The sequence below is a fragment of the Eulemur rufifrons genome, chromosome 10 (genome assembly GCF_041146395.1).
Source record: "Eulemur rufifrons isolate Redbay chromosome 10, OSU_ERuf_1, whole genome shotgun sequence".
Lineage (NCBI taxonomy): Eukaryota > Metazoa > Chordata > Mammalia > Primates > Lemuridae > Eulemur > Eulemur rufifrons.
Window position 1 is genome coordinate 28,924,128 of NC_090992.1, and position 25,776 is coordinate 28,949,903.

General features: G+C 42.9%; 1 protein-coding gene across 8 annotated transcripts in view; it reads right to left on the reverse strand.

Annotated features, from left to right (window-relative positions):
• The window catches only part of GRIA1 (glutamate ionotropic receptor AMPA type subunit 1), a 298,964-nt gene extending 275,596 nt beyond the window's left edge, over positions 1 to 23,368 (reverse strand). For 5 of the 8 annotated variants that reach the window (XR_011235113.1, XM_069484336.1, XM_069484333.1 and 2 more), the window contains exons 1-2: positions 23,076 to 23,368; positions 19,957 to 20,094 (exon numbers count right to left, since the gene is read on the reverse strand). Coding sequence is in view for 6 of the 8 variants with exons in the window: in XM_069484336.1 (XP_069340437.1) it covers positions 19,957 to 20,094; positions 23,076 to 23,157 (220 nt within the window). In the remaining 2 variants the exon portion in view is untranslated. Of the gene's footprint in view, positions 1 to 19,956; positions 20,095 to 22,684 lie in introns of all 8 variants that reach the window. The other 3 variants (XM_069484334.1, XM_069484335.1, XR_011235114.1) reach the window with 3 other exon arrangements.
• Positions 23,369 to 25,776: the final 2,408 nt, after the last annotated feature.

The window sequence follows — 25,776 nt, forward strand, 5'->3', positions numbered from 1 at the left end:
ATCTTTTTGATAATAACCATTCTAACAGGTGTAAGGTGATAGATCACTGTGGTTTTAATTTGCATTTTCCTGATGATTAGAGATGTGGCATATTTTTTCATATGTCTATTGACCATTCATATGCCTTCTTTTGAGAAATGTCTATTTAGCTACTTTGACCATTTTTAAATAGGGTTATTTCTTTTCTTGCTAAATGCAATCTCTATCAAAATTCCAATGTCATTCTCCACAGAAATAGGAAAAAAAAATCCCAAAATTTGTATGGAACCACAAAAGATCCTGAATAGCCAAAGCAATTTTGAGCAAAATAAAGCTGGAGGTATATTACAAAGCTATAGTAATCAAAACAGCATAGTACTTGCATAAAAACAGACACATAGATCAATGGAATAGAATAGAGAGCTCAAGAATAAACTCACACATCTATATCTTCAGCGAATTGGTTTTCAACAAAGATACCAAGAACACACAATGGAGAAAGGACAGTCTCTTCCATAAATGGTGCTGGGAGAACTGGCTATCTAAACGCAGAAGAATGAAATCAGACCTTTCTTCACCCTTATACAAGAATCAACTCAAAATGAAATTAAAGACTTAAATGTAAGACCTGAAACTGTAAAACTACTAGAAATACATAGGGGTAAAGCTATATGACATCAGTCTGGGCACTCATCTCTTGCATACGACCCGAAAGCACAGGCAACTAAAGACAGTCTTGTAAAAAACTCATCACAGCATGATGGGCTGTGAGCAATAATGGTTGTGGAAAGGCACAGTATTGCTCCCTTGAGTGTGTGGTACTCACCACCTACACAGCCAGGAAAGCCCTCCCTGAGTTCAGTAGATTTTCATTTGGGTCATGAAAGGCGACTAAAAGTTTCTTATACCAGCATAACCAGAGCCTAGATGTGTGTTACAGCAGGGTGTCTTGGGGAGGCTACAAAACTATGTTGGAACAAAACAGAGTTAATATTTACTGGGCATAACAGGCCCTATGCTCAGCATTTCACAAGCAAATTTTCATTCCATGCACATAAAGACCATTTGTGATAGGGACTGTTATGAGCCCCCTTTGACAACGCTGAAACTGAAACTCGGAGATGTTACATAATTGTGTCCAGGGTTTCACAGGTGTGAAGTGGCACATATAGAATCATGTGATATTTGACACCAAAGCCTGGGTTCATAATCACTACTCTTTGTGATCTCCGTTCAACAGAGATACACGGGGGAGGGAGGCTGTTAAGGCAGGCAGGGTCATGGAGGGGAACTGAAACAAAGAGAGCATTGGTGAGCTGCCCAAGATCACAGGCTAATCGGTGACAGAACTGAGGCTTAAGCCCGACTGTCCTATTTCCATCTTTCCTGTGGACCACACTGTGGCTCACTGACTCAGGACAAATTAAACGACCAAGATAGAGGGTGTCAAAAAATCAGTCCCTCCTCCTGAGCAACACCAAACACCCTGTGCATCTCCTCCACTGTTCTGCGCGTGTTAGGTTTTCCCGGGCATCTGCGTTGGCGGGGGAATTCAGAGTATTTGTGGATAACAGATGTGCATATTTTCTTGGTCTAGTGAGATGAAGAGAAGTGGGAGGAGGCTGGGCACAGGGCCAGCCCTCCGCAGAACTGTCAAAATCCCAGGTCTAGTCTGTAGGACTCCCTCTGTTTCCCAGATGCAGCCCCCACACCCTTTTACTTAAGCTTCCCTTTGCATCCTATCCACCATCTCCGTAGTCTCACTTATCATGGAGGAAACGCCTCAATTACCAGGCATAAAAGTCAGCTCAGGCTGCCATTAGAAAATACTATAGCATGGGTGGCTTAAACAACAACAATTTATTTTTTCACAGTTCTGGAGGCTGGAAGTGCAAGACCAGGGTGTCAGCATGGCTGGGTTCTGGTAAGGGCTCTCTTCCCGGCTTGCAAGTGGCTGCAAACTTGCTGTGTGTACACACGGCCTTTCCTTGGTGCATGTGCACAGAGGATGAGAGACAGCAAGCTCTCTGATGTCTCATACAAGAGCATTAATCTTGTCATGAGGATCCCACCCTCGTGATCTCATCTAAACTTAATTATCTCCCAATGGCCCCATCTCCCATCGAATTGAGGGTTAGGGCTTTAACATATGAATTTGATGTGGGGGGGGGGGACATAATTCAATCCATAACAGCATAGATTCAGCCCGTGGATTTAGTGCTATGCTCAGAAAGATTTATCTTTATTGGTCAAGGGATGCTAGAGAGGGCAAGTTTGAACCCAGAGGAAGACTTTCTACCAGCACTGCCACAGGCACTGGGCCATCGAGGTGGATGTGGTGTGGTAATTCTATAAAACAGCCAGGTTTCTGATAGCCTCACTGTTTGAAAGATGCCCAGCAACAGAGAAACCAACCCTCACCAGTCCACAATTTTAGGATGGGCTCTACCATATTGAGTCACGATCTGTCAAGCCAAACCTTCTACTCACTGATCTTTGTTTTGGCCTCCTGAGCCATGAAGAATAAATGCAATCCTTTTCCAAAGATGACTGTTTAGATGCTTGGGGATGAAGACTAACCCACACTTGGCCTAAGTCTTTTCTTCTCAGAGCCTCTGACCATTCCTCACTGGAAATGCTTTCACATCCTTGACCACCTGAGCATGCTCTGTAAGCCTGGCACAATTATTCCTCCAACTTCCTTGTGAAGTCCAATTACCCAAGGTACAGTGGGGGCAGTCACTGGATTTCCTTATAATATCCGCCTCCCCTCCCCGCATCAGATAAAGGTCTAGGGGCAAGATGAATTTTGCTGCCTCGGGGCCATGGCGAACTCCCCCTCACCCCAGTCTCGTCATCCTGCCTACTGATCTCATCATCTCCTCCTCAGCCTCTCTGTGCAATCTGCCCCTTTTATTTTTGGTATTTACGTTATATGTTGCATGAAAAGTAATTTATTTCAACCTGCCTATTTTTGAAACACATTTGTTTTTGTTTTATTAACAGCAGTGCAGAGGCTGGGTGTTATTTCCTGGGTGGTCATCTGAAGGTGGGCTACCCAGAACTGGCTTTGCAGGGATGAGAAGAGGAAGCACGGCAGCAAGGCTGGTCCATGCCAATTTGGCAGGCATTTTCCCTGAGTCCACCAGTGGCTCCTGAAATCCCCAGCAATCCCTTGTTCTGGGTAAAAACTGGTTGCAGGACTGGCTCCAAAAATTGACAGGGAGCCCCGAAGAGTGGAAGGAGGCCTCTCTTGGTGGGCAGAAGTCCTGTGTTAGAATCAGGACCAGCCACTGACTAACTGCAGACAAATCCCTTTGTACTCTCTGGGCTGTAGTTTCACCTTATGTGAAACAGAGGATTAACTTAAGCATTGAGTCTTACAAGATATTCACAGCCAATTCGGCAAAAAAAAAAAAAAAAGAAAAAAAAGGGGACTATTAAGTTTGGAAAGTACATGCACCACCCTCTTTTTAGAAATTAACAAAACACATTAGTATATTAAATGTTCCTTGCAATCCTAAAGAACAGCCCCCCTCCTGCTTTAATCCAGCATGACTGAATTTAGGACCATGCAACCTTCCCTCAACACCCCCAACTCCCCCCAAACCTGTTAACATCCTCAGAACGTCAGAGTTCTAATGGGAAGCACTGACTAGATGAGTTCCTAAACTAAAAATGAACCTTTTAGTGTCCTTTAGGTAGAAATGTGGATCGTCTGCATCATTTGACATCAGGTAACTTTATTCTTGCCAAGGATTATTAGTAATTACTAAATAAAATCATCCTTATTTACATAAAAAGAGAGTCTTTGGAATATTGGCTAAGAGACTTCCCATTATTATTCTGTCTCTGAAATACTCTTTGCTGGCCTTCAACGCCTTCTCTAGTCTAATACCAGCCTACTTCTCCAAGTGTATCTTCCAGGGATCCCCAGAAACCCTCATGCAGATCTCCAAACTCACCATGTTAACTTCCCATCTCTTTCATGAACTCTTTTTCAGTCATCTCACCCCCAATCTTCCCATTCCCATCTACAATCCCAGACAATCCCTGTTCACAAGCCCCCCAGACCTCCAGGATACTTGTGATCAAGGCAACATTAAACTAGGATCAATACAGTCATCTCACTAAGTCGAGAAAGCTGAAAAGTACATTTCAGAAACTATCTCAATTACGAAGGTTAGAAAAAAAAGTCAGGTTCTGATTAATCCTCAGTTATATCCTAGAATTCACTTTCTCAAAGCAGTTCATTCCTCAAACACTTCAGTCAACATTGCCCTATATTTCACTCCAGCAGCAACTGGCTATATATTTAGTTAAAGCAGTTTGCCTTCTTGCTCCCAAATAAGTACAGGGCCAGATTTAAATTTTATTTTATTTTATTATTTTAAGGCAGCTGATGCCAAGCAAGACCTGTAGAACTAAAAAGAACCATCAGATGGTAAAAGGAAACAAGTAGCAAAGTGGCTTTATCTTGGGGTTTTGTTGTTGCTGTCATTTTCAGATCAAAGAGGCTTTAGATCTAGAGATCGCCTCACTAAATTACAAAATCCCATCCAGAGCGTTTTTATTCTCTATGCCCCTCATTTCAACAAGAACATTGGATTTTCTGATGACGACTCCGGAGGGCATTTCCAAAGAAGCTTGTCATCACAAACAATTAAGCTGAACAAACAATAATAGCTTCCATTTATTGGGCACTTAGTCTACACCGGGCCTTATGCTAAGCACTTTCCACGTTTATCACCTTCAATCTGTGTACCTCTAAAAGAAATGTATCATTACTCTGAGTTTATAAAATAAGAAACCAAGGCTTTGAGAGGTTAAGTTAATTATAAAGATCACACAGGATCCAAAATTAGGAAAGTATCTCCAAAGTCCTTGCTCTTAACCATTGTGTTACCCTGAAAATATTTATTGAGCATCTGCCCTAGGCAGCTAAGTTCCAAATACAAATAATCGTATGCTCCTACCCCAAACTCTCAGGGTCTTGACAGTAAACATGACCTTTTCTCAAGTACAGAAAAAAGTCAAAAGGGCCAATAAAATGTAGTACAAAAAAGGCAGCTAGTAAAATAAAAGGAAAATAAATTAGCTGTAACTAAAGAAATGTGAAACGGCTTCATGAAACAGTGGTAGTATCTGAGAAGCACCTTGGAAAGTAGTCTGGTTTCTTTATCTCATACTTTCCCTTCATTCCATCACTAAATCCTGGTGACACCTTCATCAAAATACTTTACAAATGTTATACCTTCTATCTCTCCTCTGCTACCACCTTGTCCAAGCCACCATCATCTGTCACCTAGACTATGTCAGGAGCCTCTGACCTGGTCTCCCTGAGTCTCCTCTGGTTACATTGGATTATTTTTTATAGAAATACACATCTATGCCCTTTGCCATATGACTTTGTAATTCCTCTTAGAAGGCAGAGTGTGTTTTTCTGACCCATGAGTATTAGGTTTAGGTACATGTCTTGCTTGAGCCAATGAAATATTAGAGGACAGGATGAAAGCTGAGGCCATAAATATACTTGCATGATAAGGCTTAGGCTCTTGTGCCTCTGTGCTCCGCCAGGAGAAGAGCAGGTCTTTTTGTAGCTGCTGCCCCTTGACCCTCAATCCCTAAGTAAAGACTCCTGGGGCAGACCTAAACCCTCTAGGAGTCCCCCAATCTAGCCCAGAACATAGTCAGAACCATGGCCAATCTGCAGACTGCAGGCTGAAACCCCAGGCTGTGATTGTTAAACATTTTTTTAAAAAATGATTTTATTATAAGTCACTGAGATTTTGAGGTTATTTGTTAAGCAGCAAAAACTGACTGATACATACTATTTTCACATCAACTTATCACTTCCCCGTTCTCCACAGAGGAGCCACAGTGATTTTTTAAAAGTTAAATCAGATCACTACACACTTCAGCTTAAAACCCATTTGCAATTTTATTGTATTTAGAGTCTATCTCAATTCCTTATCATAGCTGACAAAACACCCTGCCTAGCTCTCTGCTCAGCATGCTTTACCTCTTTCTGTTCTTTGAATACACAAGCTCACTCTTGCTTTAAAGCCTGTATACTTACTGTTCTTTTGGTCTGGAAAATTCTAGAGTCTAGATCCGTGCTGTTTAATAGCGTAGTCATTAGCCACATGTGATTATTTAAATTAAAATTGATAGAAGTCAAATAACATTAAAGATACAGTTCCTCAGTCATACTAGCCACACTTCAAATGTATAATAGGCCAACACGGCCACTGGCTACCATGTTAGACAGCCCAGATACAGAATGTCTCTCATCCCTGCAAAAAGTTCTATGGGTCATAAAAAGGCTCAGCTAAAATATCACCTCTTTAGAGAAGCCTGCCATGACCATCCCTCTAAAGTAGCTCTCCAGCTTACTTTCTGTCCCTTAACTCTATTTGGCTGTGTTTGTATCATTTATCAAGCGCTTGAAATCATTAATTTATTTGTTCCCCAGAATGTAGACACCAAGAGTGCAGGGACGTTGTTGGTTTTGTTTTCTGTTGTATCCCCAGTAGATACTAGTGGGCTGAATGAAGTATTACCACTTGGCGGTAAAGAGTATTCCAGGTGGAAGCAGTAGCTTCAACAAAGCAGTAAGAAATTGAGTGGCATGTTTGTGACAACAACGGGAGTTTGGCTAGAATGTAGCATGTACAGTGTTTGATAGGTCTCAAAAGGTGGCCAACTGAGACCATATTTTTGAGAGACTCATAATCCTGGCTGAGTTTGAACTTAAAATAAGATGGGGAGCCACTGCTGATTTTTTTTTTTTTTTTTTTTTGAGACAGGAAAGTTTTGTAATTAGAAATAGTCTTCAATAAATTGATCTTCCAGCTGTGAGACAAGTGGATTATATCACGGAGACTAGTCAGAAGCCCGAAGCTATAATACAGTGAAAAAAGTAGAAAATGGGGACAGATTCAAGAATCATAGTGGTGGTGAAATCAACATCAAATTTGTTATATGGAGAAGTTGACAGAATCTGAGGAGTCAAACAAGACACTCATATTTTGAGCCTGAATGATTCAACAGAAGTAAAGTGAGGGAAGAGCAATGAATTTGGCAAGAAAAATGCCAAGTTCTGTCTCTGATATGTTAAACTCAGAATGGATAGGCCAGAATCTCAGGGAAAGGGTAGACATTGGGGAGCAAAAACGGAGCAGAAGGAGTCAGAGAGGGTCTCAAAAATGGGGTTTGAGGAGAACACAGCTCCACAAAGCTTAGGGTTCGTGGGGAGGGGTGTGAAGACCCTCATAGGCCTTAGGCTATAAAGAAACAGACATAATACAGCTGCATTTGCTGATGAGAAACCCATCCCTAACCCTAGCAGAACTGGCTCATTATGTCAGAGTAGAAAACACATTTTAAAGTATTCAGAGCAATCGTGGATTAAGGAAAAAGAGTTGATAAGTGCAGCATAAGTTATTTTCCCAAAGCTGATAAACTACCTGGATTCTAAGATTCTATGTAGACCCTTATGGACTTCCCATCTCCCCACACTCCTGCTTTTCGGTGTCTGGAGTGAAGATTAAATGGAGGGCTTGCACTGGGTGTTCTCTGCCCTCCATTGTAGCTGTGACACCTCCCTAGCCTTAGGTGCTATGGAGCACCTTAGCCAGATAGGTTAGGGATGCTGGAGCTTACCCTGCTTGCTCAAGAGAGAATCTTTTCTAATTAACCACTGCAATTAACAAATGGGGTTTGGCACCGAGCTGAGATGAAGTTCTTTAACATTTCCTTCACACATAATTTAAATCTCAGAATCCTTTTTATAATCACACTTTTGGAAAGGGATCTAGAAGTCATCTAGTTCATTTTCCTCCTCTGTGAAAGAATGAATATATGTATGAACACACACACACACACACACATACATACACATACATGCACACACTTTCTTCCATCCTAATAAGCAATAACTCTTGACTATTCTGGAGCCAAGACAAGAAGTATAGCTGATTCCATCACCTCTCTGTTAGGACTTCCCCAGCATACCACGTCCTCTCTGCCTTGCTATGCCTAGTGGCTTCCAATGCTTGGCGCCATCGAGCCTTGGCCGCAAGTACATCTTCGCCAGCCCTGACTTGCACATAAGACATGGTGGAGATCTGCTAGCATCTGCCCCAAGACAACTGAACGGCCTACTTTACAGGGATTTTTTTCCAGGGCACCTCATTCTCCTCTGCCTAGATCAAGATTCTCAATCCAATTTGCCTTTGGTGCTAGTTTTTCACATTCCACAGGGAATCTTACTCCCATCTGGTTCTTTTCAAACTTTTATGCCTGAGTTCAAAAGTCCCCTCCATACAGAGGCCTCCCTTGAACACTTAAAGTATCTTGAGTACCTAATCTAGGCGTTCTTCTTCACCATAGTGATTGTATAGCCACATCCTATTTTCTTTATGACCCTAGTAATGATCTCTATTTTTTTCATTTGTATATGTATTTACTGCCTATCTTCCTATCTAGAATATATGCTCCATGGAAACCAGGACCATATCTATCATTCTCCAGTGTTCCCTCAGTGCCTAGCAAAGTGTGGAGCACAGAAGTGGTTGCTTCTATGGGTTAGCTATTGCTGCAAAATAAACCACCCCCAATTTCAGTGGCTTATAACAATGAGCATTTACTATAATGCTCACAGGTCTGCAGGTTGGCTGAGACAGCTCTGCTTCAGGCTTTAGTTTGTGGGTTTGGGGTTGGCTGGGGCATCTCTGCCTATTGTATTTCTCTTCCTTCTGGGCCAGCAGCCTCTCTGAGGCATGTTCTTCTCATGGCCTCTGCTTGAAACATGTCTACTAATACCTAAGTTGCCAAAGCAAGTCACATGACCAAAGGTAACATTAATGGAGCAGGGAGGTATACCCTTCATATTGGGGGAGATATGAATAATTGTCAAATAATAATCAAATCTGCCATGATGCTCCACAAATATCAGTGATTGAATAAATGAATGTCTCCCTATAGATCAGCTGACCTTTTCAGCTAGACCACTGCTCAGTCATTACAGACCTGTGTCTCATAAGTGTTAGTTTTAGGATTTCAGTCCACTGTAAGTGCATGATGTAATATAAAAGAAACATACCACCATGTTCTCCTTTGACAGGAGCCAACTTAAGATCTCCACCTGTTTAACAGAGGTTAAACCCTCCTTCATTTGATCCTGGCTCTCTCTGTCCCCCTTCTTGAGGCATAGGGAATGTTTCATTCCTGCCAAAAACTATAGGGGATAGAACCAATTAGAAGAGCCTACCATCTGGTGGTGTGGGCTCATCAGATTTGCAGCCAAGTTTCCAACTGGGACTGTTAAAGAGTTTGTGCACAATAGCTTGAGTGTTTGAGTAGAGCAAGAAATGTCTTGGTCACTGGGTGAGAGTATAGGTGCCTCAAGATCACCAGATATCTAAGGGCTGCCAGCCCCAACACATTGTCAGAGTGGATTGAAGGGACCACCCCTTGTCACACCTATGTGGGTGGACAGCACTTCCCAAAACTGTTGTATGAACATAGGTTTGCTCCTACCTGGACAGAGATTACCAAAGACCCTTCACAGCACTGACTAACTCATAAGCTTGAATTTCAAACCTGTTGTCTGCCCTGATCTCTGATCTTGCCTTACCCATCAGAATTCCTTATATATTCTTTTCTTATTGGTGGATTCTATGGCTTTAGTATGTTGACCCTTGGTCTACATTGGTCCAGCTCCAGCCTCTTTGAATTTTCTCTTCTGAAGAGATGTGCAATGGGAGGGAATAAACACACACACCCACACACACACACATATATATTGTGCCTACTGAGCACCCAATCTCCATTCTTTTGGTAATACATCCTGATTTCCTTTGGGGGAATTACTGCTCCCCCATGTCCATATAGTTTGGGTAGGCTAGTTTAAGTCAACAATCATTTGGTCCTTCTCAGCACCCCACGTTCTAAGAATGATCATTTGACGAGGCCCAGGCCAGCCAAAAGACAACAATATCCTGGCCACTGTGTCACATTCAGAAATGAGTATGTGTGCCGAGTTTCATAAAATGACGTCAGGCCCAGGACTTTTGTGGCCCTGAGGAGCAAAGGGATATTCCCTTTCCACTGGACTTTGAGCTGGGCAGATGAAGGCTGGCAGTGTTTGAATCTAGTGTGCGGCACACATGTGCCTCAGAGTAAAGCCAATTTAAACAAAAGCTAAGCCCAACGATCTGGAGGGTGTGTCTCGGTTCTGATGACATCATTTGAATTCTAGGATCCAGCCATATCTGAAGTCAAAACTATCCATTTAGTTGGATTTCTATCATATGCCACCAAAAGAGTCTTGACTGCTTACCACCTAAATGGGGTTGCTCTCTTGTTCCTATAAACAATGATTTTTCAATCCAAAGGAACTCTATGATCCACATATTTAGTCCATTCTTATGGAGTGAATCATGAGCAAAAAGAAATGCTTCCAAACTTAGTGTTTCTACATAATTGAACTTAGGATAAACTTAGCCTTAAGATTTCAATTTTCCCCATACACAAAAGAGACTAATTCATAGATAATGACCACCTTCATAGGAAAACACTAAAGATTAATTAGTGACATTGTGTAATACTTATGTGCATTTATGTTAATATATAAGAAGCTTGGTTAACTATATTACCCTGCATTTGCCTAGCACTTGAGATATTTCGAAACTCTTTCATATAAGTAATGGCATTTATCTGTTCTAATAACCCTGAAAATCTGGTATCACCACCCCATATTATGCCTCTGGAAACTAAACTGGATACAAAGACTTCTCAAGGTCATACAGCAAGTTGATGTCAGAACTGGCATTGAACAAGTTATTTCAAATCCTGCATACACTAATCATTCTGTTAAATATCATTGGAAATTGTCCTACTGATCTATAATGCTCTTAAAATCAGAAAAAAATATATAAAGATGATTACAATTTTATTGGGATATCATCACAGCATAATTTTTAAGAAAAAATAATCAGAAATAAATGAGATGTTCAATAAAAGGAGATGGCTTAAATAAATTAAGGTAAATATGTACAATGGACTTTCAGGAAGGCATTAAAAATGAACATGTAATAGTAAAAATAACATAAATGTTATACTAGGTAAAAAAAATCATGTTATAAGATGGCAAAATAAATCTATTAACTTTTTAAATTGATAAGTTCAGCAAAAAAGATGGAAACTTTATTCTTGGTACTACAATTGACACAAATTTTATTGTGTTTGCTGTCTGTGTTCCCACGGCTTTCTATAAGACACATATTACTTTTGTAGACAAAATAAAGGCTATTCTCAAAAAGTGCACTTCCATCCTAGAGGTTCTACACAATGAGCACACATTGGGTGTTACTTTCATTAGCCTCCAACTGCCTTATTAACCCCAATTTTGCCTCTGTTCTCTGAGACCTGGATCTCCCATGGCCTTGGGCTTCCCTGTACTCTCCGGCCAGCAGGGTGGGACACACCAAAGTCACAAGAGCAACCAGAAGTGAAAATAGAGTTTCCAGTAAGCTGGTGCGTTGCATACCCTGACTACAGCTTGCACAGAGCACCACAGGCTGTGTGAAGGTGCAGGGGCGGTGTGAGAAAGCAGCAGATGTGATTCGAGGGGAGGAGGGCTGCTGGCCCAGCAAGGGGTCCTGGGTCCCACAGCGGGGCAGCAAACATGGCAGCCAATGAAAGGAAGAAAGCACCATCCCCTCCACCCCGCCCACAATGTCTAGGGATTAAACCAGAAACACACAAACCTCTGCTCCCTCTGCCTCCCTCTGAAAGCTGTTTCCTCATCTGTGAAAGAGGGAGACTAAAATGCCAACCTCATGGCATTTTATTGAGTGGAAAGTTGATTTGAAACCTACTATCATTGGTCCGTCCCACAATAACCATGTATGATCGATAATTATTACTACTACCTTCTTTTGTAAGAAACTGAGGCCCCCCCAAAAAGTTGACTTGCACAAGCCATGGCAAAGCCAGGCCTTGAACCAGAAATCTTTTATTTAGAAAATGGAAACTTAGATCCTTATTTAGGACCTTTCATGACAACAGTCCGGCAGGAGCTGGAATGAGCTTTCAATTTGACTTACACCTGGTTTTCACCCCTATAACTTGCCAGCTACACAATAAAAACCATCCATAGGAATTTACAGTGCAGCCTGCTGGAACTCTCCAAACTCATGCTATCAAAGCTTTGTTGTAAACAGCTAGGATTCGGGCCTATTTTCATCACTGCCGCTGCTATTATATGGTATACATCATTCATTCATTCATTCATCTAGCACCACTGAATACTGCCCTGCAGTGGAGACTGTGTTGGGAAGCTTAAGAAAACAAGGCCACTGACCTCACATCCCTTAGTCCAGTTGGGCAGATAAGACAAGGGTTCAGGGGACTAAAGCCCAGGCAGGGCTAAGTGTGACAGTTGTCATGGGGAAGGTACAAAGGGCCAAGGGGGAAAGGAGGGTGTGAACATGAGAAAGCGAGGAAGGCTCAACAGAGTAGACGTAGTAAGAGCTAGGACTGACCAGAAGGACAGAATTTCAAAAGGTGGTACAGGAGGAGCAGTTTGGAGGTGCAAGTGGAGGAAAGAGCAGTGTGAATTTGAGGACCACTGAGTTGTCTGAGCTGACCAGAGACTGACTGAGCCTCAGGGCAGCTTGTGACTTTCCTGTTGATGAGATTAAGAGGGGAGTCGGCATGACTCCCCGACTCTGCACAGGCTCTCCAGGTCTCCAGGCCTTGAGCTGGATCAGCTTCCAATCTCCATGAACACCCACAGGCACACACAGCTGCAACTCGCCCCTCCACCCAGTCATGAGCTTCCCCTCCCCTGCCAGCATCTGTCCCCATGCCTCTGCCCGTCTGCCAGGCTCCATCCCAAATTGGTGATGGGAGGAAAGGAACAAAGGCCATCGCCACACAAGCCAAAAGTCTCCAGGGAGTGTGAATTTGGCAAAGTACTCTCAAGCATCTGATTCCAAGTGAGAAAACAGAAATCTAAACCTGGCACTTCTCTGCTGAAAAGCCTTCAGTGGGTTTCCCACAGCTCTTGGGCTAAAGATCAAAATCCGTAACAGGGCCTACAAGGCCTGGCCAGGTCTCTGCCAGAAAGCTCCTTAAATACTCCTATTCCTAACACCACAGCACCAAAGCCTTTGGTTCTCAGTCCAAACACTTGTTCATCCTCCTGCCTAGAACCGGTTCCTTTGTAATACGCCTTCATAGAAGGATGGCCCTTTCTTTCAGATCATTCATCACAACTTATGTTATGCTCTTTTGTGAGATTATTTGAGTAATAGCTCCCTTCCTAACCGGTAAGCTCCATGAGCACAGGGGGCTGCTTTCTGTGTTGTACATAAGAGTAAACACTCGGTAAATATTTGCTGAATATCGAATGAGTGCACCTGAGCCCCACAGTAGGCATGATGCTCCTGCATTTGCATACAAAATGTGGCCTGCATGAGCAACGTGGTGGCCAGGAAGCCTAGAGCTTTCCTTAGATTTTCAGTCGCTTTAGGGACCCTCTCCCCAGCCAAAGACGAGAGAACTTCTTTTAATTGCCTGTCCATGGAGTTTTCCATATGCCCTCAGCATAGAAATAAAGCCCTAGAAGGACTCTCAGAGATCATGAGCTTCCTTTTATAAGTAAGCATGAGAGGGAGGTGCTTCTCCATAGTCGCACCTGAATGGTTCAAGACCATAGTCCGACATTTGAATGCATGTCTTTAAATCCCAATTTAGTGTACTTCTTACTACATCAAAAATGGTGTGTATACAAATATATATATATTAATATATATAGTGTATTATCTTCCCATCTGTGTTCTACTTGCCTTTACAAATTCAACTCAAATGTCCTTGTTTTATGAAACATAGATTCCTCCAACTAGAAGTTTTCCTTTCCTCCTCTGAATGCATGTGTGTGTGTGTCAGAGAGAGAGAGAGAGAGAAAGAGAGTGTGTGTCTTATATCACAGCTTTTATGTTCATGCTTATTTCCTCTATATGAACCTAAGCCCCTTACGGGGAGAATCAATGTCTAATGCATTTTATTGTCCTCAATTTCCAGTGCAATGCCTTGTAATGGCAAATAGATTTCATCTCTTGCATCAGCTCTGACCAATTTGTGGTAGCTGCTTAGAATGCTATGGTGAGAGGGAATCTGAGGCCATGTGTAGATTCAGTGGGAAAGAATTCTGTAATCAATGAGTGCTGTCTGCAAGGGTAGGGGACAGTGATGGTACATATGTCCCCACAGAAAGCAATAATAAAAGTGCTTTGAATGAATGAACAAATAAATGAATTGTATCAGTTTTTCCAATGTCCTATATGACTACTTTATCCTGAGCATCTCAGAGGAGAGCAGCAATCTCACTCATCCTAGCTGAGGTCTTCAAACTAGTCAGAGGAAGAAATGTTTACAAATACTCTTCTGTACAAAAAAACCAATGATTATCAATATTATAATACAAACCAAGGGTCAACCACAGACAAATGTTGACACCTACATGTCTTAAAGTGAAGGCACAGTTGGAGCTCGGGGAACCCAAGTCAGATTGGATTGTAACACTAACCAGAAAATGGTAGACAGCTGCCACTGAACCCAGAGCATCGTGTGGGTGCCAACAGCAAATCTGAACTCTGCACTACGTGAAAACAAGCATATGTGGTAGTGGCTGGGGGAAGGGGGGAGGAATACTGGACTTTACCCACTCAAATGCCCTCCTCTCACTCCGCCATTAAAATCTGTTCCATACTTTAATGCCTGCTAAACTTCCATCTCCCCCAAGAAGTCTTCATTATCCACAGCCATAGCTCCTGCCTTGGAAGTCTTGACGCTTATTCTTAAACCATTGTGGCACTCCTACTGTGGGGTTCTTTCATTGCTGTTTCACTTCTCTGTGTCCATATAGTCATAAATCTTCAAAGAGAGAAAGCTCACTGAGTTTTGGAGGCCCCAAAATTGGCTTCAGATACTGGTTTAGGTTTTTTAATTTGTTGCATAACATGAAGATGACACAATAACTCTCTCATGCTTATACTTAAAGAGGGCAGTACTTGTCAGCTCTAGACAATAGCAGCTGAGCAAGGAATGTGGGTCCAGAGTTGCTTAATGCCCTAAGTTTCTTCAAAGAAGCCAGAAATTTTTATTTGTATATCAAATTTGGAAAAGCATTCCACAGACCTAGCAAAACAAGTCTGTGGACTATTAGTTTGCAACTCTGAAAATGGTGAGCCATGCTCAGATTAGAGCTAAAAGGTCGTCTGTCTGTTGCCAGTGTCTAACGTCTTGTAAGACTACCTGGGCTTCCCAAGTAGGCCCGCAACAGAGGGAGAATTAAGGATGTAATTAAGGACGCTACCCTCTACCGGATCATCACTGAGGCTCTCAGCATCTTTATGTTGTGTGATTTCCTAACTCCTGAAGACATTTGTTTATTTATGTCAGAGGTATAACAAGGTCTTCTCAACAACACCAAACTATAGATCTACAGGGTCTTGCTGGACACCAGTTCATATTCTGGTGGTAGAGCTAACTTATAAAGACATAACACAGGCAACATTGCAGGACAAGTCAACCAAGCTTACACATTCAATGCTTGCAAGAGCTAGCAGGTAAAGAAAATAAGAGAAATGGGCTGGTTGGGAAACAGGCTGTCTAGATGTGGTAATTCCTGTTTCATCTCAGCAAATTCAACTACATAGACCTGGGGCCCAGTGTTCCTAGATCTTTTAAAATTTTAAGAGATACAAGATATACAAGTTTCAATGTCAAATTCCGTGATTCTTAAACAGTATGTGGCCCCCAAAGACCATCTCTGTGCCAGAACTGGCTTCTGGATGGCTACTTGGTGACCCCTTCTGCAATACTTGATAAGTGCCAAGTGAGAAGTCTGCCATAGAATGCTACCGGAGGTCAAAGCAGGGGAACAAGGTAAACATCCTCTTTGCCTTTGCATATGCCATTCCCTCTGCCTGGAAAGTGCTTGCCTCTTCCCCTTTCCTACTCCCTCACCTTGCCCCCCTGGAAAATCTCTCCTCATTTTGAAGACTCAATTCAAGCACCACCCTCTGAGAAGCCAACCCCACTCCTCAAGGCATTTGTAACACTCCATACAAATTGCTGCTGTAGCACTTACAACATTACATTTTAATTTTCTCCTTACAGGACAGTCTTGCCTCACTAGAGATAAAGTACTCCAGGGCAGGGAATGCATCTTATAATACTTTTGTCTGCATTTCTAGTACTTAACATCATGCCTGGGTTTGGTTAAGGGCTTAAAAATGCTTACTAAAGGAATGGAAGACTTTTTAGATTAAAGAGTTTTTCAAAGTGTAAGCTCCATATTAACTACTATAGAATCCACCCCCAGGGCTTGCTCTTGAATATTCTGATTCAGGAAGTAGAGAGTTTGCCCCTGAGTCTTGTTTAAACAAGCACCTTGGGTGAATTTTATGTGCACTGAAGTCTGAGACATTCTGGGTTGAACCCAGAAGGAAAGAGGCTGTGTCTTCTTCGTTGTCCCTTACATAACTAGCATCTGGCACATTGCTTGGCATGAAGTAGGCATTCGGAATGTATTTGCTGAATGAATGGATGAATGAATGAAAAGGTAAAAATTAAGTTGTAACAATGCTACTCAGACCTCTACTAGGAATCCCAATCAGAATTTCATTCATTCCTTTATTTACACAGGCACCAAGGTAAGCTGGTCGGTAAATACCTTTTCTGTGGACAGCCCCCCCTCTCGCCCCCAACCCGTGCCCCTGTAGGCTTGAAACTGTTCAGAGGAGATCCCAAGGCATTTAGGTTGCTGATTCAATGACTTTACCCTTTAATGATGGCCGACAAAAAAAGCAAGAAAGATTGAAAGCAAAGACACCAAACTCTCACCTTGGCCAGTGGTATAAGTAATACCCCTCTTTCATCTTCCTGTGTTCCTACCTTAGAACCACCACCCTTTCTTTTGAATCCCCTGTTGCAAACATGTCTAGCAGGAACTGTTCTTGTTAAACTTCCTCTCTCTTCCCTTCTCCACCCTCTGGTGGAGGGATAATGAATAGCAAAATGCACAAGAAAATAAAACCAAACGACAGCAAAAATTATGGTCATTTCCTGGAGATATGACTGACTGGGGCAGTTAATTTAAGGTAACTACTAAGATTTTAAAAAAAGCACATGAAATTAAATCAGAATAAGATGCTTTTCTTGGTTTTCTGTGTATGATTAATTAACCCATTCGGCCCCAAATTGCTCTGCTCTCTTTGACATTTTTTACTCAATTCAAACTGGGACAGATGTAAAGTTTTCCCAGACCAATGGACTACAGTGAACATAGCCCCAAAGGGTTCTGCAGCCTCACATGAAAGTTAGCAGAGACTCTCTCAGGCTGGCCACCATTTCGACCCAAATTGTCCAGGACCCATTCTGATCTTGGAGCTAAAGAGAAGAAACAGAAGATCTAAGCACAAAATAAATATATTGCTTCTCAGACAATCCTCAAAACAGCGTCCTCCGCTGGATTATAATCTCCAGTGGGGGACACTTATCATCTCTGCATTTCCAGTGTCCATTTCAATGTATAGGCTTGAAAGAAACATTTAGAGAATAACCAAATGAACAAGGCAGGAATTCGTGGAAACCTGTTCACTAATACACGGCAGGCATCAAATTCAAGAACCCAGATCCATCCACTCTAGGTCCATTGACCAAAATGGACAACATTGCCTGTACCATATCCCTCCCTCCCTAATAAGTAGCTAACAACTCCATTAGAGATCAAGTCTTAGGTTGTTAAGATAGCAATACAGAGAAGCACCACCTTTTGCTTTAGAACATTTCCTCCTATTTTTGTCTTTTATTATCTTGTCCTGCCAGTCAACATCTTGACACGAGCAGAGCAGTTAATATCTCTTTCCACCAAACTCTGCTGTAGGCAGTTCTCAGCAGTAGGAGTGGAGGGAACACACATGCCAGCCATTTATTCTTCTTGATTCTCTAAGCAAGTAATTCTTCTTGAATAATGTGCCCCTTTGAGAGTATGACAAAGCTGTGGAGTATGACAAAAGCCGTGGAGCCTCTCCCAGGAAATAATTTAGCACATGCATATGCATGCAAAATATTATGCATTGTCTCAGGTGGGTTTATAGAAGCACTGATGCCCACATCCAAATCCCCCTGCAAAGACCCTACTCTAAGCCTTATCAAAAGAAATTGGAGGTTCTCTGATAGCTAAATATCTACTCGATATTATTATAGCTTCCCAAGGAGGTGGTTTCATGGAACTATAATTCAACAATTAAACTTCAGCTCTTTTTTAAGGGTAGTGAGTAACACATAGCGGACAAGATTTTCAACCTCAGCATTACCAAAATGCAGAACTGCAACGGGCCACTCGTGCAAAATTACAGCTACAGTTTGAAACATTCTAAGTTTTTCTTCTTAGGTGCTTTAGCAGGTCATTGACTGACAAGACCTTGAAGATTCCCTTTCATTCGTTGGGTAATTTCACTACAGTTGATCAAGTTACCGTAAGTATTTCTACCACAGTGTCCAGCAACATGAACCTTGGGGGTCATGAGACCACCACTTACTTACTGGGTAACCTTGGGCAAGTTACATAGCCTATTGCAGTCTCAGTTTCCTCCTCTCTAAAGGGAAGATAATGTATACGACTCTGCAAGGCTCCTATAAAGATTAAATGAGCTAACACATGAAAAGCAATTAGTGCATTGCATGCGCCATAGTCAATCCTTAATAAATGGTAATGAATGTTACTATAAATGTCTATAAAGTACTTATCATAATTCTTGATGTGCAGTAAGTTCCCAATAAATTAAATCTGGTATAATTATATTTCTTGGAATTTACATCAACATTATGAGTGGTCTTAGGGATGAGAAGAATTCTGACTTCTCATTTTGAGACTTCAAAACATTCTCAGTTCAGATCGGTGAGAGCCCACCACGTGGGAACATGGGAAAGAGATGAAGGAGATATGGTCCTTGCCTTCGACCATCCACGGCTCAGCAGAAGTCACCAAGTCAATACTTATACACAAGCCTATGGTGCCAATTTAATTCAGTTTCAGGTCTCAAATTGTTCTTGCACATTCAGCTCACACTTCCATGCCATAAATTTTTACTTGAGTTTAATTCCTGAAGGGAAAATGTCTCTGCTGATTAATTTTTATTCTTTCATCTGTCATAAAATGACAATCATGAAGCTATACGGGCTTTCTTTTCAGTCCTTATTGCCAGAAAAACTCAGAATGATGTTTGTTGCCCACATTTTATAATGCTTTCAATTCAGATACCCGGGGTTTATCTAGCCCTTCTTCTTCCTGAGGTCATCTTTGTTCTGTTTTCTGCTCAAGGGCCATCCTGCAAACTGTGTCTTAAGCAATCAATCACTTCAAGCCATTTTAAAAATAATCAAAGCATCAAGTTTTAAATCATTACTGGTCACTTCCAAAAATGGCAAACCAGATATATACAATTTCTCAGCTATCCTTTTAATCAAGCTAGAAAGATATTTTCTCCTTTTAACTTGTGGACAAGAAACAACTTCAGCATTTTAAACCACATTCTCATAACGTCAGAACCTTTAATTCTACGTCTCTCAGAAGTTTCCTGTGTGTGAAACTCTCTCAGCTGAACCAGAAAAACCTCTGTGAGGTAGAGGAGATGCAGTCAACCCAAGTTCCCATCTGCTGGCATTTAAAGTTAGCTGACAGTGAAAAAGCAAACCCATTCCATGAAGCATTGCAGGGGCTAAAATGCCAACTGCTGGAATCACTCAGAAGGCTCTGGAAATTTTTCTGGGAGGGCTTTCTCTTATGAAGACGAATGGCAACTAAAGTCATTTTTGCAACACCACCACCTACCCACAGGCCCTCCTTTCATTGGTCTAGCACAGAAAGAAATCTCAGAAATAGAAGCAACTACTTACATCTATAGGTCATCTCAAAGCTGTCACTGATGTTCACAATATCAATCTGGGGGAGCAGCTTCGGGGGCTCTGTGAGTTGTGACAAAGCAAATCTAAAAGCGGCATGTTCCTGTGACTGCTGGTTTGGAAATAATCCCCCTAGGAGGAAAGAGAATGCAACATGGTATGGGCCAGAGACAGGCTTGAGTTCCTCATCAGCCCACCCCAGCTGAGCCCTTTTATTCTCCCCGTGCCAAACTCACTAGTTGTAGCCTTTAGTAGTGGAGATGAGAGTTCAAATAGGCTCAACTGGATGCTGAGGCTTAAACGTCTGCAGATGAGCTTTTATGTGACAAGGGCCTCTAGCATCTATCATACTGTTCAAACAGTTGATTGTGAGCCCCTCAACTCAGCTAAGGTCAGAGAAAACAGGAGACTTGTGGCATTTGTCTTCTTCCCCCACTTGGGCAAATCACCTAGGAAGACTTTGCTCTTGCACATGAATAAACCCTCCCTGTGTTTAATTTGTATCAGCCCCATTTCTCACTACAGAGCCTGGTGCTAATCAGTGTTGCAGAGTGATTGAAATCTAGCTCCGGTGCCCTGTGGGCTTCTCTAGCACTATAACCGTTTGCTTGGACACTTGTGGTCTTTGCCCTGGCAAGACCTGCATGCAATTTAACTATTCCCTCACCTCTAAGGTTTATTATTCATTTCTTCTGAAAACTCTTGATTTTTGGCAAACAATGTTTTGCTGCTTCTTTCACCACACATGATCCTAGCTACCTAGGAATGACTTGTTACATAAGGGATTACCATTGTGTGTTTGCACGGTAGAACCTTGTGCTTCAAAGATGTGGGCTCTTAAAAAATGTCAAGAGACTACAAACATTCTATTCTAGTATTATAAAAAGCACAGCAAAGGTGCGTGTTGGAGCTCCTGTTCCAAGAAGCAAGAGTACATGGCTTACCTTTGTATTTACTGTGGACATGTGAATGAAGTAAAGTACATTTCTGTGAATTAAAATCAGCTATTTCTAGAGACTGAACTATAACGAATGTTTACACAGAAGTTTATCTCGGATTCAACAGGAATTGCAGTCCCAACATAATGTACTTTTTATATGGTGGGTTTGTGTTTGTTTTTAAGAACTAATAAAGGGATTGCAAGGCTTTTGTTAGAGACCATACAAGTAGAATCAAGTACTACCGATGGTGGTGATATTTTCAACATTTGTTCTACAATTTAATGTTTCGACCTCTTATTTGAGAACAGTAGCCATGGTTTTATCAGTTGAACAAGCAAGTTAGGGCTAAATGTGATTTAAAACTATCTGCAGAGATACACAAGCAAACATACTATACACACATACACAGCAAAACATCCCCATGCATCTATCCCAAAGACAATATACACAAGTACACTGGACAAGCATTTCCAATCAGCAAAAGACAGTCAATAAATAAGTGCAAACGTAAACTATGCCACACACAAGAGAGAGCGACTTCCACATGTACATGTGCCCCCACTTTAAAGAGTAAAAACAAAAAGAATCATTCTTGATTCTGATGCGTGTCTCCCCCCAGATGACCACACCCCAAATGCTTCCCTGCCCCCTCCTCCCCCTCTGCAATGAATGAAAGAGAAGTAGGAGGTGGGGAGGTAGAAGGCTACAGGCTGGGCTGCAAGGGAAGTGTCCTCCCTGAAGACAGGAAGTTTTGCTTGTGAGGCACTAGCACACATATACACAATTCAGAATGTAGCTTAACAGGTGTCAGGAAACAAAGCAAGTTACTCCAAGGCTGCTCCAACTACCCTCCCAGCCAGCTCACTGGAGAGGCCGAAAGAGATGGCTACTAGAGCACATGTGTGCACAATAAAACACCAACTCTGACACATCCCTCCCACCCCAGACACATACACAAAGCACACAAACTACTAGCAATGGGAACTTTCCCTAGTGAAGCTATCTACCTGGGGGACAGGGGGTGGGGCACAGAAACCAAACCAACCAATTTACCTCCAAGCAAAGCAAAGCAAAGCAAAGCAGCACACTTGATTCTGGGACACAAACAGCACGGAAATGCTGGTTACACCAAAGCCCCAAGCCCTCGTGGGCACGCTTTGCTATTGGTGCTTTTGTTCCTGTTAGTTTTGCTCTCCCCCATTATTATGAAGAGTAGCAATATCTGTCAGCTTCCCCATAAACACAGGAAGGGTGGGGGCCTTTCAGAAACACAATGACCCAGAAGGGGAAATGGGGCGCAAAAAGGCATGCAGCATGTTGAAACCTGCCTCCAAGTTGAGAGGATGGAGCCCAGGGATGAGGACAGCGGACAGCCAACAGGAGGAGAAAGGAGCATGTGTACGTGTGTGTTTGTGTGTGTGTAAAAGGTGGACAACCTCTGTGGACAGGAAATCTGAGAGGAGTAGGCAACTGAAGGAATAGAGAAAAGGGAGACTAGGAAGTTCCAGGAGAGAGGGAGTGAGGACCACCAGCCCAGCATGGCAGACAGCAAAGAGAAGGCAGCTGGGGAGTCCAGAGCAGGAGAGAGAGCCCGCACGCCCGTCCGGGAGTGGGGGCCCTTCTGGCATTATTTCAGGGGCTGCAATACACCCAGTACTCTTCACTCCTTCTTCTAGAGGGTCTCTTTCCCCTCCCCCAGCTAAGAAAGCACTGCCTCCCTCCATTAAATATATATGTGCATAGTTAATATATAGCCACACACATAAATACACACACCATACATACTTATATAAATAAATGAAACCAAGCACCATCTACCAAGCAATACAGTTAACTCCTTAAACACCCACCACCCTTTCCCGTGCTACAGCCTGATTTTTTTTCCTCCAGAGCTGTGGTTCCTCCATTTCACATGCTCATGCCTGGAGTGGGAGTGGGGTATGTGTGTGTGTGTGTGTGTGTGTGTGTGTGAACACTTCCCCTCTGCCCTCATCGGAACAGAAGCCCCCTCCCCTGGCTGGCAGCCCGAGTCTCCCTCCTATCACCACAGCATAGCTTTAGAGAGCCAAGCACAACCGTCAGTACTGAGGAGGGGGAACACAAGCCCACTCCCCCCCAACAAAACCCTGGCCAGACCCAGAAAGTCCCTCCCCAGGCTGCCCCCTCACTCACCGATCTGGATATTGTTGGGGAAATTGGCACCTACTACCGCGCCTAGGAAACCGGTGCAGAAGAAGGCAAAAATGTGCTGCATATTCCTTTTTGCATTGGCGAAAAAGAAGCCCAGGTCCAATCATAGATTTGGTGTTTCCCCCCCCTTCCCTTTATTCCTCTCGCTGTTCTGCCTGTTCTTTTCCTCCCGCAGTTCCTTCCTTCCTTCCTTCCTTCCGTGAGGTTTGTCTGTTTCCCTTGGAATCCGAACACTTAAACTGCAGCGTTAACACCAACTGACAGCCAGATTAACTGAGCACGGGAAGAGAAGCCCGTCCTCATGCTAGCTGGAGCGCTGGCTCCCCCTCTCCCTCTCCTCTCCTCGCGCAGCCTGCCTCTCTCTCCCTCCCTTGCACTCTCGCTCTCCCCCTCACACTCACACAGGCAGCGAGCTCGCTGCTAATACCCACGGAGCCAGCTCGGAGTTCCACAGCCGGCCGCCCCTACCTGCCCCCGCCCGCCTCCCGTCCTCACCTTTTCCTCCTTTCTGGGTGTGCGGAGGGGTGGGTTGGTGGGAAGGGGGTGATGCGTGGCGCCGGGGTCTCAAAAGGGGCAAGCCCACAGTCCCCTCCACCCTCCCCCGCCTTCCCAAGCTCTCCCTGCCCCCTCCCCCACCCCAGGGCCTAAGGAAACGCTGGGAATGTGGGATCAGCGGGAAGTCAGTAGGTGGCAGGGGGTCCCCGCAATAGTCCTCAATCCTCAATCCATCCCTGCTTGATCTAGGTCACTTTTTCTAGGAGCGCAAGGCTGCGCTGGATATATCTCCTGCACTCCACTGGCCCAATTATTCCTACAACTAATTCCTGAGGGGAAGACCCTAGAAATCCCTCCTAGGAAATTTAAAGGGGGAAAAAAAAAAGCTTTCTCCCCTGCTAACGGGAGGAATAATAGATAAAGACAGACAATGGAGGAGCTGGAATGATTGGCAGGTGTCCTGACCAGCTGGTATTTGCCAGTCCCAGTCTACCTTTACCAGTGGAACTGGTGGTCTCATTCACAGCTTGGGCATTTAAAATGCCCTTCCCCTTCCCTGCATTCCACAGGAGTCTATATAGCATCACAGTCGTGTGGGTGTACAATAAAGACCGAGGATACTTACACAGAGCAATTACATGAGTCATTTTGCAGGGTTTCTAGTGAGAGGACCCGGGCTTCTTTCAGTTCTCTCTGGATGCGGATCATGTCTAGTGTGAGCAGGAACTCCACAGACTCTCCTGAACCAGGCCTTCTGCTGAAATAACCTGGAGAGAGAACAGCTGTGTTCAGGGAAATAGTGTGGGATGCAAAGCAGCAATCGCTAACAGCTGTAGACACTTTACAGTTTATAAGGCAACTTCACAGTGTTATCTCCATCTAGCCTCGCATCAGCCCTATAAAGCGGTCATGAGTCCTGTTTTACAGATGAAAAAAATCAAGGCTCCGGGGATTAAGTCATAAAGACACAGACCTACTGAGATGTACAGTCTAACCTACAAACTTGAGTGCTCTGGCCCTTACCAGTGGATGACCGCCCTGGCCAAAACTCCTACCCAGCAAAGCATAACCCAGGAAAAGAAAAGTCTACCTTTTCCTCAGTTGGAAAGAGAAAGAATAGACTTTGAACCTGAGTTTGCTTTGCCACTTGAATAGGCCATTTTATCTAGAGACTCTTCACCTCCCTCATTAAGATTGCAAATCACACACACTTGTGCAACAGCTACAAGGGCTGGGATTTGCAAGACATATCTGACTGTGTTCAATGGAGCCCCTAAACTAGGAACAACTTGGAGGTCAGATGCTTTGTGATTTCCTATGTACTGTCACATATATTCATTAATTAGCTCAAGTAATTTTTAAAGCTAATGTTTATTCACCATTTTACATGTGACAGGTACCATGCTAGGCAATGCACATGTATCATTTATTTGTACGACAACCCTTATAGTAGGTAACCTCATGCCCATTTTATAGATAAAGAAACTGAGGACTAAAAACTTACCCACATTTTCACTGCTAAGAAGGAAGAGATTGGGGTTTAAACTCAGGAAACGCTACCATAGGGCCCAGGCTCTTGACCCTCAGTCGCTAATAGCAGTAAGCACTGGGGAGAGACATTCTAGAGGTAGTGTAAGCATCAGCTTGGGAAGATGGGAGAACAGAATCAGGGAAGATCACTCCTGAGGTTTCTGCAACATTAAGAGTTTGTGATTTAATGATTCTATCTTATAATTTCTCCAGTTGCATTTTTTGTCTCTTCTCTTACTATTTTGAATGGTACCTGGGGATCTTTTAAGTTCTCTGAGCTTTGTGCCCGGTAATAATAATAATTAGGCTGTCACTAAAGGCTTCACACTTTTCTGTCACCTTTGAGAGAAAGATCTCAAAGCCCTGTGTAAGGACTAATCAGCAAAATCTTAATGTCCACCTATAATAGGTAAGAATTGTTTTGCATACTTTGGGGAGAGGGGACTTTTAAAGGAGTCAAAAAGATGCATTTTCTATGATCATTATAAATCATACAAACAGATCTTCCTAAAATATAGCTCTATGTCACTGCCCTGCTCAAGTAAGGTCCAGAGCTTCCCTTGGCCTATTAAATACATAGTTCTTCACTGATTAAGCAAACATAGAACCTACATATTTCAAGCTTAGGCATCTAGGTCAAACTACAATTAGGTTCAAC